The sequence below is a fragment of the Diceros bicornis genome, chromosome 10 (assembly GCF_020826845.1).
Source record: "Diceros bicornis minor isolate mBicDic1 chromosome 10, mDicBic1.mat.cur, whole genome shotgun sequence".
Classification (NCBI taxonomy): domain Eukaryota; kingdom Metazoa; phylum Chordata; class Mammalia; order Perissodactyla; family Rhinocerotidae; genus Diceros; species Diceros bicornis.
Window position 1 is genome coordinate 4,972,888 of NC_080749.1, and position 19,212 is coordinate 4,992,099.

The 19,212-nt window shown below is 38.8% G+C and overlaps 1 protein-coding gene and 1 pseudogene across 14 annotated transcripts in view; one reads left to right on the top strand and one right to left on the bottom strand.

Moving 5' to 3' along the window:
- Positions 1-6,148, top strand: part of SAP130 (Sin3A associated protein 130) — a 79,678-nt gene extending 73,530 nt beyond the window's left edge. For all 14 annotated transcript variants that reach the window (XM_058548733.1, XM_058548726.1, XM_058548728.1 and 11 more), the window contains 3 exons: positions 3,632-3,735; positions 4,852-4,965; positions 5,206-6,148. In XM_058548733.1, the coding sequence (XP_058404716.1) occupies positions 3,632-3,735; positions 4,852-4,965; positions 5,206-5,364 (377 nt within the window). In that variant the 3' untranslated portion in view covers positions 5,365-6,148. The remainder of the gene's footprint in view (positions 1-3,631; positions 3,736-4,851; positions 4,966-5,205) is intronic.
- An 11,630-nt stretch (positions 6,149-17,778) lies between these two features.
- Positions 17,779-18,735, bottom strand: LOC131411045 (archaemetzincin-2-like; annotated as a pseudogene).
- Between the last annotated feature and the right edge of the window lie 477 nt (positions 18,736-19,212).

Below are 19,212 nucleotides of genomic sequence, written 5' to 3' on the forward strand. Positions count from 1 at the left end.
CCAGACCTCAGCCTGGGAAGCAGGATGAGAAATGCTGATGTCCTGCTCCTCCTGGGAAGAAAGCCCTCCACCTGGGTACTGGAGGAGAGGGAACCCTGTGTTCTGTGCTCTAGCAGCCTGGAATGGAGTCTCCACCTCACTGAGCTGGGAGGGAGAAGAAGAGAGGGAACAGTCTTTGTTCAGATACCTCAGACTTGCTGTTCTTAACACATCTTAGTAGATTTTCTTGAATAGATGTTTCTGCATTTGCTGTTTGCAAATGTTAGAACCTTTTCCAGAGGTTTAAATGGTTTTTGTTGTTGTTTAATTTTGACAGTTTCACTAGGGAGCAGGTTAGCAGAATACTGTCATACCACAAGTCAGTTGTCTTTCATACATTGCTGAGCTACTCTGGAAAATAGTTTGACAGTTTCATAAAAACTAAACATACACTTACTGTATGATCCAACAGTTGCACTCCTGGACATTTATCCCAGAAAAATGAAAACCTGTGTCCACAGAAAAATCTGTGCACAGATGTCCATAGCAACTTTTTTTGTAATAGCCAAAAACTGGAAACAATGCAGATGACCATCATTAGGCAAATGATTAAACAACTTGTGGTACCATTGAATACTACTCAGGAACAAAAAGGAAAGAACTAGTGATCATGTAACAGCTTGAATGGCTCTCAAGGGCATTATGCTTATGCTTAGTGGAAAAAGCCAATCTTAAAAGGATATAGATATTATATCTATATAACATTCTTGAAATGACACGATTGTACAGATAGAGAATGCTAGGAGTTAATGGTGGGGAGGGGCGCTGTGACCATAGAGGTGTAGGAGCAGAAGGGGGATCTTTGTAGTGATGCAGTAGTTCTGAATCTCAGTTGTGATGGTGGTCACATGAATCTACACGTGCGATACAATGACACAGAACTACACTCACACTTTACATCAATGGCGGTTTCCTGGGTTTGATACTGTATTGTAGTTATGTAAGATGTAACCAGTGGGGGAAACCTGGTGAAGGGAAACACTTAACCTCTCTTTACTTTTTTTTTAATAATGCCTTTACTGACATATAATTCACGTAGCATACAATTCACCTATTAAAATGTACAATTCAGTGATTTTTAGTATATTTACAGAGTTGTGCATCCATCACTACAGTTAAAACATTTTCACTGCACCAGTAAGAAACTCCACACCTCTTAGCTATCATCCCCAATCCTGCCATCTTCACTCCTCCCTACCCCCCGAACCCTGGGCAACCTCTGATCTACTTTCTATCTCTAGGTTTCCCAATGCTGGACATTTCATATGAATGGAATTGTATCATATACAGTGTTCTGTGACTGGCTTATTTCACTTCACATAATGTTTTCAAGGGTCATCCATGTTGTAACATGTATCAATACTTCATTCCTTTCTTTTTGCCAAATAATATTCTATTTTATGGATATACCACATTTTACTTATCCATTCATCACTTGATGGGCATTTGGGTTGTGTCCACTTTTTGATTATTATGAATAATGGTGCTGTGAACATTTGTGTACGCATTTTTGTATGGATATCTATTTTCATTTCTCTTGGGTATATACCCAGGAATGGAATTTCTGGGTTGTTTGGTAACTCTGTATTTAACATTTGAGGAACTGCCAGACTGTTTTCTGAAGTGGATACATTGTACTTTCCCACCAGTAACGCATGATTTCTTTACATTCTCACTGACACTTACTGTGTGTCTTTTTGATTATAGCATCCCTAGTGGGTGTGAAATGGTACCTCACTGCAGTTTTGATTTGCATTTCCCTAATGCCTCATGACGTGGAGCATCTTCACGTGTTTATTGGCCATTTGTATATTTTTTTTGGAGAAATGTCTATTTGAATCCTTGTCCCTTTTTAATTGGTTTGATTTTTATTATTGAGTTGTAAGAATTCTTCATATGTTCTAAATAACTAGTCCCTTATCAGGTATATGTCTATACTGTCTTTGCAACTTCCTGAGAATCTATAATTATTTCATGATTTTATTTATTTATTTTTCCCCCAAAGCCCCAGTAGACAGTTGTATGTCATAGGTGCACATCCTTCCAGCTGCTGTATGTGGGACGTGGCCCCAGCACGGCCGGAGAAGCGGTGCGTCGGTGCATGCCGGGATCCGAACCCGGGCCGCCAGCAGCAGAGCGCGCACACTCAACCGCTAAGCCACAGGGCCGGCCCTATAATTATTTCAAACTAAAGTTTTTTTAAATGCTTGTAATGAAATACACAAGTACGTCTAAAACTGCTGAAATCTGGCTAGGGTTGGTGGACTTTATCAATGTCCTGGTCGTGATGTTGTACTATAGTTTTGCAAGATGTTACCATTGGGGGAAACTGGATAAAGAGTACACAGAATCTTGCTGTATTATTTCTTACAACTGCATGTAACTCTACAATTATCTCAAAAAAGTTTAAAACTTATTTAATCATATTCATGCTAATATTTGCATACCAGATAGGGATTTTTTTTTAAATTGATGAACTTTGCTACTTAGAGCAGTTTTAGGTTCACAATAGAGTTGAACAGAAGGCACACAGATTTCCCATATATCCCCTGTCCCCAGACATGCATAGCCTCCCTCACTCTCAGCATCCCCCATCACAGTGCTACATTTGTTGCATTTGATGAACTTACACTGACACATCATTATCACCCAAAGTTCATTGTTTACATTAGGGTTCAGTCTTGGTGTTGTACATTCTATGGGTTTTGACGAATATATAGATAGGGTTTTTTCAAGATTACTTTTTAAAATAATAAGTTAAAATTTTTTTAATTTTAAAAAATAATTTCAATTATTCATGTAACGTGTAAATACGTTTTAAGTCCTAGTTACAGTAATTAAAACTTCACAAAAAAGCTATACTCACCTTTGACAAGTATCCCTTAATCCTAGTTTGTCTCTCCCCATTCCATATGATACATTTCATATTTATTTCACTACAGTTCTAGTTACTGGACTTTTCTACCCAAATTTAAATGTTATTCAAATTTGATTCCTGTGATTTCTCCAGGATCTAGATAACACCAAAGAGCTTCAAAGACTTCATGCTCAGCTCTCCACATGCTTGCAAAAGCGTCACATATGAGCAAGGCTCCAACCCACTAGAGACTATTTCCTCTCTTTTAAGAGATTATAATATTAACTTGCTCTCTTTTGAACTCACTAGATTATCAGAGTATGTCTTTAAAGTATTCTTCTGAGGTGGACAAAAAGCTTTTTTTTTGGTGAGGAAGATTGGCCCTGGGCTAACATCTTTGCCCATCTTCCTCTACTTTATACGTGGGGCGCCGCCACAGCACGGTCTGACAAGTGATATGCAGGTCCATGCCCAAGGATCCGAACCTGTGAACCCCGGGCCGCCAAAGCAGAGTGTGTGAACTTAACCACTATGCCATTGGGCTGGCCCCCAAAAAGAGCTTTTATTCATGTTGTGACCTCGATTCCTAATGACTTAAATGCAAAGGATTTATTTAAAGATGTTTAAGTAAAGAAATTCTTGATCAAATAGTAGCACTTAGGCGGCTTGAACACAAATGATTTTAGCTTTATAAAAATAGAAAAATATATGTATGTGTTTTTTTTATGGTTCCAGAGGAGAAGAAAGCTATGCTACAGGAAATAGCTAATCAGAAAGGAGTATCCTGTCGTGCCCAAGGCTGGAAAGTCCACCTCTGTGCTGCCCAGTTGCTCCAGCTGGTAGGTGGAGTTCTAGCAGTCGTTAAGTCATGCTGAAGAGAGGAACAGATGCTGGAGACGTCTGAGTTCATAGAGCATTTTCTTTTGAGTAATCCAGAAACATTCCCAACTAACATGGGTCATGGCAGAATTTTTATGTGTGCTATGTAATATTATATCTATGGAATAGATATAATCTAAATATATCTTAATTCTGGTACCCAGAACCAAAATATATTGAACAGCTGTTGTGTAAGACCTACAGTTAAGGTTCAGTATTATGTATTGCTGTGACATCTGAAACAGGGGGAGCCTCAAATGGCCTAACTGTAATCCCCTCCCGCCCTGCTCCTTATCATGGGGACCAAGGACAGTTCCCAAGTCTCCCTGAATAGTGGGCTTCAGTTCTCTGCCAGTTTGTGATAGTATTCAAATAAGCCACTTACATCCTCCCATGGGAACCAGGGGGCACCTCTCCCTCTTGATACTACAAAGCCTGCCTCCTACAGCCCCTGCTTGTTCACTCTGTTCCCGAGTGCAGCCCCCGTGTGGCCCTGCGTGGTGTGCGATGTCCTCTTCCCCTGGGCTGTGAGTATATTGACTAGTAAACTGCTGTTGATCTCATCTGTCCAGTGTTGGCGGGTGTTCTGTGTTCAGTCATTTTCATAACCCTAGGGTGGGAATCCTTCCTTGACCAGTGAGGTGAAAGGGAGGTGATCAAAAACAACAACCTCATCAAGTTTTTCCATCTTTGGAGTAGCAGTGATCTGAAGAACATTGTCTGTTATGAATATCTAAAACAAATGTAGTGCCTTGGCTAGTTTTTATACTTAGCAGAAAAGCATATTTCTGTGAAACTTGCAAACTTGTTTCTCGGAGGAATTGTGAATTCAAGGCAGTATTTACAAGTTATCCTTGAGGATGGACTCTGAATTATGGCAAATTGTGATGTAAATTGCTGTTTGATCAATTTCCCTTACTATACCTTAGTACCTTAGTCATTGGGAGGAATGATTTTATCACCCAAACAGCTCTTATACCAGTTTACAAACGTGGTTCAAGGTGGGTTCATTTGCCTGAAGTTGACAATGAAAAGTATCTCTGAAGTCACAATGCCCTCCCTCTTGTGTGTTGCAGACGAATCTAGAACATGATGTTTATGAAAGACTGACCAACCTACAGGAAGGGATCATCCCAAAGAAAAAAGCAGCAACTGATGATGATCTACACCGAATAAATGAGCTAATACAGGTTGGAATGATCAGCCACCTTATGGGGTTGACTATAGTCTTACTTCTCCCTTTTCTTCCCTCTTCCACTAATATCTTTAGTAAAAACCTATTATTTACTTCCACTTGCGTTACCAAGAAACACTAAAATATTTTTTCTATATGAAAGCCTCAAAATGGCCTCAATCCAAAGGTGAGAGGTTCTTTAAAAGCTAGTCATCCTCAAGATTACTGATTGATAATGTAATGTCTTTTGTTTCAGGGAAATATGCAAAGGTGTAAACTTGTGATGGATCAAATCAGTGAGGCCAGAGACTCCATGCTTAAGGTTTTAGATCATAAAGATCGTGTCCTGAAGCTTCTAAACAAGAATGGGACTGTCAAGAAGGTGTCAAAATTGAAGCGAAAAGAAAAAGTTTAGACCCAGAAGAATCAGGACTTTGGAAACAGAATTTATGAAGAATGATGGTGGGGGTGGGGGGAGGGTTTTGGTTATTTTGAAAGTGGAACATTGAAATAAAGGAAGCGTTCCTTAATTCACACGTGAAAGCAGAGGGACCCATGGCATCCAGTGGCACAAAAGGATCAGAGCTGATCTGACACAGTGAACTCCATTCTTTCTTTAGGCGTATCCCTCTTAAACTTACTGTGTCATATATGACTCCTGATGCATCAGTGTCGACCAGTTGGAATCAGTGACACAAATGAATGGCTGGCATTTTTCAGCCTTCCGGTTCATAAACTGTATTTATCTGATGGATTCCTGCAGGACCCATACTGAGCCTAGACTGAAAGTTTCCACTCGGACCATCTGTTATCTCTCTACACTGAAAATCAAACCTGTTCCCCTCCCCCCAGTCAGTTCTTATTCTGTCTGACCTTCCAGTTCCCAAGCTGGCCTTTTACAGCAGCGCCATGGCACCGAGCGATCTGCCCCATCTCACACTCTAAAGGATTTGAACTATCAATTCTTGTCATTTTTTTAACGAACCATTTCAAAGTGAAATTGTTATATTGTCTGTCCTGCGTGTGTCAGAGTTGAGTTTTTTTGGAGGTTCAGAGCAGGCAACACCCTGAGTTGCTCTGAGATCCTTGTTCTGAAGTACATTCTTGGTTACCTGTACTTCTGTAGCTGGTGTGATGCTGTTAATTGTATGTACCACACATCTCCAAACGTTAATAAAGGACTCAAAGAGGTTTTTGCACATGAGCAGTTTGCATCTTTTTATAAAGTTAATCAGTGCTGTACTGAACATCGCTTGAGTGTTTACCCTACTCTTGAGTGTTTACGCTACTGTAGGTTCTCACGCTTGGTTGAGTCTACTTTGTTCAAGTTTTGTTACTCCACATAAAAAGTTCTGCTTATCAGGTACTTTGAAGATGTCACAATGGTGAAGTCTGTTGGCTCTTGGTTATCTTAAATATAAAAGTATATTGTATCCCGTTGCAGATATAAATTGGTCAATTTATAGGGCAATTAAGACTGCAGTAGTGGGGGTGGAGCTTCCAGGAGGGTAGATTTTCTTCACAAGGTTGCTCTTGCTTCCTGTGATCTAGCTGGCTTGCTAAGGTAGCCCAGCCTTGCTTCCTTTGGGCACAAGCAACCCTCTCTCTCCCTTCTAACTGGGTAGTCTCCTTGCAGCTAGACATGCTTCCAGTTGCCAACTCGTCTCTTTGCCCTGATCTGAACAGATTTGAGACAGGGAGTCTGTGCCAGTCCTGACGTGGTCTCTGGGACCAGTGCTCTGGCTCTCCTTGGACTGGCTCACCTGAGACAGCCTTAGTCGAATCAGAAAGGTAAGCTCTCACCTGGTATAGGATTGGGAAAGAAAGAAGCAAAGGAGGCTTTTGGCCTTCCTCCGCTGAGGCCACACAGGACTGCGTAGCCTAGGCTGAAGAAGTCCTCGGAACAACCGAGGCTGCTTCACCAGTGTTTCATTGGGGTATGGAGCCAACTTTAGAAGATTTTCCTGATTGTTAGCTAGGCGCCAGCGTAGTGTGGCTGTGCTAGAACAGTGTGTCTTTGCCTCAGGTTCTCATCTGCATCTCATCCCAGTGATCTCATGTGGTGTGCTGGCTAGTAAAGGACAGCGTTCGGGTATTTGGGGTCTTGCGTTACAGATGTGTTGTCTCTAAAAGTAGCGTCACTTCCATTTAAACAGAACTTAGATAACCCTGGTCAAAAGAAGCCTGTTACTGCAAGCTTTGATGTCAGTGCAGTTAGAGCAATAGTGTGTTCAGTTTTCCCTCGCCTTATGAGGATGATACAATCAGAACTTGAGAGAGGCAGCGGGCATGACGTTTGTCCATGTACACAATGTTATTTAAAAACAGCTTTATTGAGGACTAATAGACATAAAGTAAGCATTTTAAAGTATACAATTTGATAAGATTTGACACATGCCTACACCCGTGAAACCATCACCACAATCAAGATAATGAACATACCTATCAGACCCAAAAGTTTCCTTGGGCCTCTGTGATTCCTCGACTCTCGTCCCACCTGCCTCCCCATCTCCAGGCAAACGTTCATCTGCTTTCTGTCACTCGAGATTAGCTTGCGTTTTCTGGGATTTTATATGAATGAAATTCAGTATGTTCTTTTTTGAGGGAAGGAGTCTGGCTTTTACTCCACATAAGGGAAATTTATGCTGAGACTGAGTCATGTGGCTTGTTTCCATAGCTTATTGCTGAGTCGCGAGCATTCCATAGTGTGGATAACCCACAAGCTGTTTCTCCCTCTGCCCGTGTGAAGACATCGGGTTGTCAGCAGATTTGGGTTATTACAAATACACCTGTCTTGCACATCTCTGTTCCTTGTGTGGACATGTGCTTATACACAGTTTTTAATTGGTGATTTTATATTAGTTTTGATTTCCAGGGATTCATGACCAGAAGACAGTGCTGAGAAGTCCAGACACAAAGTGACTCTTGGTCCAGAAAACTATTGTTCACATACTTAAAGATTAGAAAGAATTGGAAATATATTTGAGGTAAGACTTGGATTTGGCTTCTGTTCTTTACAGTGGAAATTCAAAGAAATGTAAATCTGGAAAAAGAGTTTTAACCCCTCTACTTGGTCTGGAAAATCTTTCATATTATTTTTTAAAACCTAGATATTTCAAAAGATCATTAAATAGAAAATGCCTTATAGTATTTTCATTTTCAGTGATTTTTATCATAATTATATAGAATCACACAATTTTAGAGTTTAAAAGGTTAGAGGTTATATAGTCCAACCCAACCTGTGATGAAATGCACACCTTTGAAAGGATGTATTTTTTCATACTTTTTTATTGTAAAATACGGCACAGATACTGAAAACTACATGAAACAGATGTATAGCTTCATAAATTCTTAAAAGAACAACTTTGAAATTACTACCCAGAGTAAGAAATAGAGCTTTGCTAGCCACCTTAGAAGCCCCACAACTGCTCCATCCCAATCACAACCCAACCCTTTGCCTCTCCCAGAAATAACCGCCTTGACTTTTTTTTCAAATAACCAATTTTATTGTGGTGTAATTATATAGACTAAAATACCTAAATCTTACATTTACAGTTTTATGCGTTTTGACAGATATGTACATCCATGGCTAACATCCGAATACAGATGCGTGACACTACCATAACCCCAGAAAGAGTGCCCCTTTGTAGTCAATACACCTCTGCTCCACCCCCCCAAACGTAAACACCAATCTGCTGTCCGTTATCATAAATTAGTTTTGTCTGTTCTTGAACTTCATATAAAAAGGATCATATACTACATACTTATTTGTGTCTGGCTTTTTTGCTCAACATAATTTGAGATTCATCCATTTGTTGTACGTATCATAAGTTGTTTCCTTGTACTGCTGAGTGGTATTCAGCTGTGTGCATATACAACAATTTGTTTATCCATTTCCCTATTGAAGGGCATCTTGCTTCCAGTTTTTGACTATTAGGGGTAAAGCTGCTATAAACATTCGCATCTAAGTTCTTTTGTGGAAATTTTTAAATCAGTTGGGTGAAAACCTAAGAGTATGATTGTTAGATCTAAGGTAAAACTATGTTTAGTTTTGTAAGAAACTGCCAAACTGTCTTCCGTAGTGGCTGCACCCTTTTGCACTCCCCCCAGCAGTTAACGCGAGTCCTGCTGCTCCGCATCCTCGCCAGCGTTCAGTGTGAGCAGTGTTTTGGCCTTGAGCCGTTCTAATTGGTGTGTAATGGTATCTCACTGTTTTCATTTGCAGTTCCCTAATGACATAAGATGAGCATTTTTTCATGTGCTCATTTGCCATCTTTGTATTGTTTTGATGAAATATTTGTTCAGACCTTTGCCCATATTTTAATTGGTTGTTTCTTTTCTGATTGAGTTTTAAGAGTTCTTTGTATATTTTGGATACAAGTCCTTTGTCAGATACGCGTTTTGCAAATATTTTCTCACAACTGTGGCTTATCTTTCCATTTATTTAACAGTGCCTTTTGAAAAGCAGAAGTTTTTATTTTTAGGAAAGTACATCAGTTTTTTCTTTCATGAACTGTGCTTTTGGGTTATATATAAAAACTCATTGCCAGGGCCGGCCCCGTGGCTTGGTGGTTAAGTGCACGCGCTCCGATGCTGGTGGCCCGGGTTCGGATCCCGGGCGCGCACCGAGGCACCACTTCTCCGTCCATCCTGAGGCCGAGTCCCACATACAGCAACTAGAAGGATGTGCAGCTATGACATACAACTATCTACTGGGGCTTTGGGGGGAAAAAATAAATAAATAAAATCTTTAAAAAAAAAAACAAAAAAAACTCATTGCCAAACCGAAGGTAACCTAGATTTTCTCCTATATTTTGTTACAGGAGTTTTATAGTTTCATGTTTTACATTTACGTCTATGATGATTCATTTCTAAATAATCTTTGTGAAAGTTATAAGGTCTGTGTAAAGATTTTTTTTTTTTTTTTTTTTTGCATGCAGATGTCTAGTCATTCCAGCACCATTTGTTGAAAAGACTATCCTTCCTCTGTTAAATTGCCTTTGCTCCTTTGTCGCAGATTGGTTAACTATATTTGTGTGAGTCTATTTCTGGGCTTTCTATTCTGGTCCATTAATCTACTTATTCATTCTTTCACCAATACCACTCTGTTTTGATTACTGTAACTTTATAGTAAGTCTTGAAGTTGAGCAGTATCAGTTCTCCAACTTTGTTCTTCACTATTGTGTTGGCTATTCTGGGTCTTTTGCCTTTTCATATAAATATTAGAATCTGTTAATATCTACAAAATAGCTTGCAGGAATTTTGATTAGGATTACATAGAATGTATAGGTCAAGTTGGGAAAGAATTGAATCTTAATAACGTTGAGTGTTGTAGTCCATGAACATGGACTCTCTCTCCATTTATTTAGATCTTTGATTTCTTTCATCAGAGTTTTATAGTTTTCCTCATACATCCTGTACATATTTCTTTAGATTTATGCTAAGTTTTCATTTTGTGTGTGCAGTTGTAAATGGTACTGTTTTTTATTTCATCTTTTGCTTTCTTTTTTTGTGAGGAAGATTAGCCCAGAGCTAACATCCGTTGCCAATCCTCCTCTCTTTTTGCTGAGGAAGATTGGCCCTGGGCTACATGGGCTAACATCCGTGCCCATCTTCCTCTCCTTTATATGGGACGCTGCCACAGCATGGCTTGACAAGCGGTGCATTGGTCTGCACCTGGGATCCAAACCTTGCAAACCCCGGGCCGCTGAAGCAGAGTACACAAACTTAACTGCTACACCACTGGGCCGGCCCATATGTTTTTTATTTCAAATTCTAATTGTTCACTGGTGGTATGTGGGAAAGCAATTAACATTTATATACTGTTAACCTTGTATGCTGTGATATTGCTATATTCACAGAAGTTTTTTGGTCCATTCGTTGAGACTTTCTACTTAATAATGCCATCTGTGAACAAATACAGTTTTATTTCTTCTTTCCCAATTTGTATAGGTTTTGTTTCCTTTTCCTGTCTTGTTGCACTAGATAAGACTTCTAGTAAGATGTTGAATAGGAGTGGTGAGAAGGGATATTCTTGCCTTGTTCCCAATCTTAGGGGTAGAGTGTCCAATTTCTCACCATGAAGTGTGATGTTACCTGTAGGATTTTTTGTAGATGTTTTTTATCAAGTTGAGGAATTTCTAAGGCCAGCCGAGTGGTGTAGTGGTTAAGTTTGCAAACTCCACTTCAGCAGCCCAGGCATTCGTGGGTTCAGATCCTGGGTGAAGACCTAAGCACCACTCATCAAGCGATGATGTGGCGGCATCCCATATACAAAATAGAGGAAAATGGGCACAGATGTTAACTCAGGGCTAACCTTCCTCAGCAAAAAAGGAGAGGAAGATTGGCAACAGATATTAGCTCAGGACCAATCTTCCTCACCAAAAAAAAAAAAAAAAGTTGAGGAAGTTCTCCTCTACTCCTAGTTTGCCGAGAGCTTTCTGTCATAGAATGGATGGTGGTTTTTGTCATATGCTTTTCTGCATCACTGATATGATCATACGAGTTTTCATCCTTAGCATGTTGATATAGTAGGTCACATTAGTTGATTTTTTGTTATTCAACCAACCAGTCAAACTGGCATAAATCCAGAGTAAATCTCACTTGGTTATGCTATATAGTTCTTTCTATGCGTTGTTAGATTCAGTTTGCCAATATTTAGTTGCATCTGTGTTCATGGACATATTGATCTGCAGTCTCTTTCTTGTACCTGTTTTTTGTCTGGTTTCAGTGTCAGGGTAATGCTGACCTCATAGAATGAGTTAGGAAGTGTTCTCTCGGCTTGTTTTCTGTTTTCTGGAGGGTTTGTAGAGAATTGGTATAATTTCTTCCTTAAATGTTTGATCAAATTCAGCAGTGAAAACATTTGGACTTGGTACTGTCTTTTTTGGAAAATTATTAATTATTGATTCAATTTTTAAAATAGATACAGATCTATTAAGATTGTCTTTCCATGTGTAAGCTTTGGTGGTTTCTGTCTTTCAAGGATTTGGACCATTTCATCTAAGTTATTAAATTTGTGGGCATAGAGTTGTTTATAGTATTCCTTTATTATCTTTTTCATGTCTGTGGGATCAATAGTGATAAACTTCTTTCATTACATTTTTTAAAAAGATTTATTGAGATATAATTCACATAATGTACAATTCACCTATTGAAGTGTATAATTCAATGACTTTTACTATATCAATTTTACAATATTTTCATTGCCTCCAAAATAGGCCCTGCATCTTGCATGTACCATTACTCCCATTTAGGAGTTGAATACATTTTGAGTTAATTTTTGCATCTGATGTGAAGTAGGGTGTCCAGTTTCATTCTTTTGCATGTGGCTAGCCAGTTGTCCCACCATCATTTATTGAAAAGACTGTTCTTTCACCATCAAATTGTCCTGGCAGTTTGTCAAAAATACATTAGTTGTATACGTGGAGGCTTATTCTGGACTCGCAGTTCTATTCCATTGGTCTGTGTGTCTAGCCTTAGGCTACTACCACACTGTCTTGTATACTGAAACTTTGTACGAAGTTTTGAAACGGGAAAGTGTAAGTTCTCCATTTTGTTACTCTTTTTCAAGATTATTTTGACTATCCTGGGTCCCTTGAGTTTCCAGGTGAATTTTAGGATCAGCCTGTCAATTTCTGCAAAGAAGTCGTCTGGTATTTTGATAGGTATTATGTTGAATCTATAGATAAATTTGGGAAATTTTGCCACTTGATTATTAAGTCTTCTGATCTATGAACATGGACTATCTTTCCATTTATTTAGTATTAATTTCTTTCAACAGTGTTCTATAGTATTCAGAGTAAAAGTTTTTCATTTGTTAAACTCATTTCTAACTTTTATTATTTTGATACTACTGTAAATGGAATAGCTTTAATAATTTCATTTTTTTTCATTGCTACAGTATAGAGGTACAATTGATTTTTAAAATATTGTATTCTTTATTTTGAAACTTTGACTGAAATATAATTCATATACTGTACAATTCACCCATTTAAAGTATGCAGTTCAGTGGTTTTTGATATATTTTTAATTTTTTTAATTGTAGTAAAAGAATGTATAACATAAAATTTGCCATTTTAACCATTTTAAGTAACACTCATATAAGTGGAATCATACAATATTTGTCCTTTTGTGTCTGGATTATTTCACTTAGCATAAGCTTTTCAAGTTTTCATCCAGGTTGTGGCAGCATCAGAACTTCATTCCTTTTTATGTCTGAATAATATTCTGTTATATGTGTATGTCACGTTTTATTTTATCCACTTAGAGGCATACCGTGGAGATGGTGCAGGTTTGGTTCCAGACCACCGCAGTAAAGTGAATATCGCAGTAAAGCGAGTCACATGAATTTTTTGTTTTCCCAGTGCATATAAAAGTTATGTTTACACTATACTGTAGTCTGTTTAAAGTGTGCAATAGAATTATGTCTAAAAAAACAATGTAAATATCTTCATTAAAAATACTTTATTACTGGGCCAGCCCCATGGCTTAGCGGTTAGGTGCACACGCTCCGCTACTGGCGGCCCAGGTTTGGATCCCGGGCACACACCGACGCACCGCTTCTCTGGCCATGCTGAGGCCGCGTCCCACATACAGCAACTAGAAGGATGTGCAGCTATGACATACAACTGTCTACTGGGGTTTTGGGAAAGAAAAAAAGGAGGAGGATTGGCAATAGATGTTAGCTCAGAGCCGGTCTTCCTCAGCAAAAAGAGGAGGATTAGCATGGATGTTAGCTCAGGGCTGATCTTCCTCACAAAAAAAAAAAAAAAAAACTAAAAAAAAAATACTTTATTACTAAATAATGCTAACCATCATCTGACCCTTCAATGAGTTGTAATCTTTTTGCCAGTGGAGGAACTTGTAAAAAACGCAGTGTCTGCAAAGCACAGTGAAAGGATGTGTGCCTGTGTCTGTTGATGGACATTTGGATTGTTTTCACCTTTTGGCTATTGTAAATAATGCTGTAATGAACATTGGCATACAAGCATCTGTTCAAGTACCTGGTTTCAGTTTCTTTGAATATATATCTAGGGGTGGAATTTCTGAATGATATGATAATTCTGTGTTTAGCTTTCTGAGGAACCACCAAACTATTTTCCGTAGTGGCTTTACTATTTTGTATTGCTAAAGTATTTTATTCTTTTTGATGCTATTGTAAATGGAATTGTTTTTTAAATTTGCTTTTGACTTGTTCATTGCAAGTGCATAAAACTACAACTGATTTGTTTTTTATTTTGAATTTTTTTATCGAGGTAATGTTGATTGGTTTATATCATTATATAAATTTCGGGTATATATCATTATATTTTGATTTCTGTGTAGACTACATCATGTTTGCCACTCAAAGACTAATTACCACCCATCACTGTATGCATGTGCAAATTGCCCTCTTCTCCCTCCTCCCTCCCCTATTCTCCCTGGTAACCACCACTCTAATCTCTGTATCTATATGTTTGTTTATTGTTGTCATTGTTGTTTTTATCTTCTACTGGTGAGTGAAATTATACACTATTTGACTTTCTCCCTAGCTTATTTCACTTAGCGTAATACCCTCAAGGTCCATCCATGTCGCACATGGCAAGATTTCATCTTCTTTATGGCTGAGTAGTATTCCACCGTGTATATGTATCACATCTTCTTTATCCATTCATCCATTGATGGGCACTTAAGTTGTTTCCAAGTCTTTGCTATTGTGAGTACTGTTGCAATGAGTATAGGAGTGCAAATATCTTTATGCATTCATATTTTCATGTTCTTTGGATAAATACCCAGCAATGGAATAGCTGGATCATATGGTATTTCTTTTCTTAATTTTTTGAGGAATCTCTATATGGTTTTTCCATAGTGGCTGCACCAGTTTACATTCCCACCAGCAGTGTATGAGGTTCTCTTTTCTCCACATCCTCTTCAACATTTGCTAATTCTTCTCTCGTTAATTATAGCCATTCTGACAGGCATGAGGTGATATCTCATTGTAATTTTGTTTTGTTTTGTTTTCCAAGTATGTATTTATTTATTTATCTCTCCTTGACTTAAGGTGTTTCTTTTTTTTTTTTAATTGGGCCAACATTGATTTATAATGTATAAATTTCAAGTGTACATCATTATACTTCTATTTCTGCATAGATTACATCATGTTCACCACCCAAACGCTAATTACAATCCATCACCACACACATAGGCCTAATCATCATTTTTGCCCCCCTCCCTCTCATTGTAATTTTGATTAGCATTTCCCTAATAATTAGTGATGTTGAACATCTTTTCATGTGCCTGTTGGCCATCTGTATTTCTTCTTTGGAAAACTGTCTATTCAAATCCTTTGCCTGTTTTAATTGGGTTGTTTGTTTTTTTGTTGTTGAGTTGTATGAGTTCTTTATATATTTTGGATATTAACCCCTTATCAGATACATGGTTTGCAAATATTTTCTCCCAATGTTAGGTTGTCTTTTCGTTTTTTTGATGGTATCTTTTGCTGTGCAGAAGCTTGTTAGTTTGATGTAATCCCATTTGTTTATTTTTTCTTTTGTTTCGCTTGCCTCATCAGACACGGTATTTGAAAATGTGCTGCAAAAACCGATATTGAGGGGCCGGCCTCGTGGCATAGCAGTTAAGTGCACGTGCTCTGCTGCTGGCGGCCCGGGTTCAGATCCCAGGCACACACCGATGCACCGCTTGTCGGGCCATGCTGTGGCGGGGTCCCATATAAAAGTGGAGGAAAATGGGCACAGATGTTAGCCCAGGGCCAGTCTTCCTCAGCAAAAAAAAAAAAAAAAAAAAAAAGAGGATTGGCATGGATGTTAGCTCAGGGCTGATCTTCCTTACCAAAAAAAAATTTTTTAAAAAATAAAATTACTATAGCTTTGTAGTATATTTTGTTTTTTTTAATAATTTTTTATTTATTTTTTTTATTTATTTATTTTTCCCCCAAAGCCCCAGTAGATAGTTGTATGTCACAGTTGCACATCCTTCCAGCTGCTGTATGTGGGACGTGGCCTCAGCATGGCCGGAGAAGTGGTGCGCCAGTGCGCGCCCGGGATCCGAACCCGGGCCGCCAGCAGCAGAGCACGCGCACTTAACCACTAAGCCACGGGGCCGGCCCTATAGTATATTTTCGAATCAGGGAGTGTGATACCTCCAGCTTTGTTCTTTTTTCTCAGGATTGCTTTGGCTATTTGGGGTCTTCTGTTGTTCCATATAAATTTTAGGATTCTTTATTCTATTTCTATGAAAAATGTCATTGAAACTTTGATAGGGATTACATTGAATCTGTAGATTGCTTTAGGAAGTATGGCCATTTTAACTATATTAATTCCTCCAATCCATGATCATGGAATTTTTGTGTGTTGATTTTGTATCCTGCAGATTTGCTGAATTTGTTTATTAGCTCTAACAGTTTTTTGTTAAATCATTACGTTTTTCTACATGTAAGATCATGTCATCTGCAAAAAGAGAGAACTTTACTGCCTCCTTTCCAATTTGGATGCTTTTGTATTTATTTTTCTTGCCTAATCGCTCTGGTTTGAACCTCCAGAACTATGTTGAACAGAAGTGATGAAAGCTGGTGCTGTTGTCTTGTTCCTGATCTTAGAGGAAAGCTTTCAGTTTTTAGCCATTCAGTATGGTGTTAGCTGTGAGTTTTTCATATATGGCTTTTTAACACGTTGAGGAATTTCCCTACTATTCCTGGTTTATTGAGTATTTTTACAGTGTTTTATTAAATGCTTTTCTCCATCAATGGAGATGATCATGTAGTTTTATTCCTTTCTTGTATTAATGTGATTTACTACATTGATTAATCATCTATATTCATAAAGGATTTTCATCTGTAGTTTCTTTGCTTGTAGTGCCTTTGTATAGTTTTGCTATCAGGGTAATGCTGTCCTCACAGAGTGAGTGAGTTGTGAGTGGAGTGAGTGAGTTAGGAGTATTCCCTCTTCATCAGTTTGTTGGAGGAGTTTACAAATAATTGGTGTTGATTCTTCTTTAAATGTGTGGTAGACTTTAGCAGCAAAGCCATCTGGTTTCTGGGATTTTCTTTGTTGTGAGAATTTTCATTACTAATTCGATCTCCTTATCACTTATAGGTTATCGTTATTCAGGCTGCTATAACAGAATATCATAGACTGGGTCGCTTTAACAACAACCACTGGGGCCGGCCCCGTGGCTTAGCGGTTAAGTGCGTGCGCTCCACTACTGCCTGCCCGGGTTCGGATCCCTGGCTCGCACCGATGCCCACTTCTCCGGCCATGGTGAGGCGGCGTCCCACATACAGCAACTAGAAGGATGTGCAACTATGACATACAACTATCTACTGGGGCTTTGGGGAAAAAAAGGAGGAGGGCTGGCAATAGATGTTAGCTCAGAGCCGGTCTTCCTCAGCAAAAAGAGGAGGATTGGCATGGATGTTAGCTAAGGGCTGATCTTCCTCACGAAAAAAATAAAATAAAAAACAACAACCATTTATTTCTCCCAGTTCTGGAGGCTGAGAAGATCAGGGTGCTGCATACCTGATGTCTGGTGAGACCACTGTTCCTGGTTTTCAGATGACCATCTTGTATCTTCACAAGGGAGAGAGCAGAGAGAGAGAGGAAGCAAGCTCTCTCATGTCTGTTCTTTAAGGACACTAATCCCAGTCATGAGAGTTCCACCCTCATGACCTAATTACCTCCCAAAGCCCGTCTCCTAATACCATCACATTAAGTGTTAGAATTTAAACCTATGAATTTTGGGGGACACAAACATCCAGTTTATAGCATAAGTCTATTCAGATTTACTTTTTTTTTTTTTTATGTGCAAGTATTTTACTTTAACTGCTCCTATTTCAAGGTCCTTGTTTTTGGAGGACTTCAAGGCATTTTATTATCCACTCTTTCCATTTCTTAAAGGTTTCCACAAGTTTCAGCAAATTCACATTGTCCTCAGCACTGTTTCAGAGTGAGTCCAGGTATGTCAGCAGATTTATTATCAATCCACCTCACCAGCATTTGTATCTTTCTACAATATGTTGAAGCCAGTAGCACACTACAACTTGCGTAAATAGATGGGCTAAAGGTCTAGAGGTGATGGTTGGCTTCTTCCAAGTGGTTGGAGCCTTGCATTAGGCATGCAAGCCCCTGACAGTGTTGCAGTCCAAATATATGTTCTGTCTCATAGATTTAAGTCTTATGGGATTGAAGCAGCAAAATACTAGGCATTACTGGAATATAATCGTTATCAAAAATTGAATAGTCGCCTGAAGATATTTTCTGGAGCACTTTCACTTTGTTTTCATATCATGAGCTATAAAAATTACTGCCATACCAGGCAGAGCTGAATATTTGCACTCCACCTGTCAAAGAGGCCTGTCCAAAGAGAAAATTCCAGGAGTCTCTCAAGAAAGGTCAGTCATTGTTAACCCCCAACACAGAGTGCATCTTCAGGTTTCTTCCTTTTTGAAAACTTGAGGATGTGCCCTGCAAGAATTTGTGGGCTTTCTGTGTTATCACTGACCCTAAAGGAATACTTCAGTGCAGAAACAGGCAGTGGTTCTGCGAGTTTAGTGTCAAGCCATAGAAAAGTGCTTCCTAGTAACCCTTATGCCATTTAATATGTTCTTCACTGGTAATCCTGGTGTTCCCTAGAGACCTGGTATATGCCAATGGACTGTGTGTAAATACTGCATTTCTGTAGTGATCATTGAAAAACTGTTCAAAGTCTTCACGAGCCTCGTGATGGGAGGTGATACAATCTGACTGCAAATGCAAAGTAGTGAGTCCAAAGATATCACCATCTGGTTGGAAGGATTCGTTCATCCAATGCTGTTCCCCAGCATCTAAGTTCTACTGTTACACAAGAGCCGGATTCTTTGAGATAAGAGCTGTTTTAGTGTCTGTTCAGAGAGCCATACTGTTTGCATCTTTACAGAGGAAGATTCCCGTTGAAGATTGTACCTTACAAGAACAGGAATGTGTAGGCCTGACCATAGAATTGTGTAGGGTCCCTTCACTTCCCACAGGCCTTGACACCACCCACTAGCCTCCCATGGTAGCCTTTGCAAACATCCATTTCTTCTTGAGTCAGTTTTGGTAGAATATGTTTCTAGAAATTTGTCCATTTCCTCTAGAGTAGGTTATCTAATTTGTTGGTGTACAACTGTTCATAGTATTATCTTTTTTATTTCTGTAAGATTGGTGGTAATGTCTCTACATTTGTTTCTGATTTTAGTAATTTGAGTCTTCTCTCTTTTATTCTCAGTCTAGATAAAGGTTTATCAATT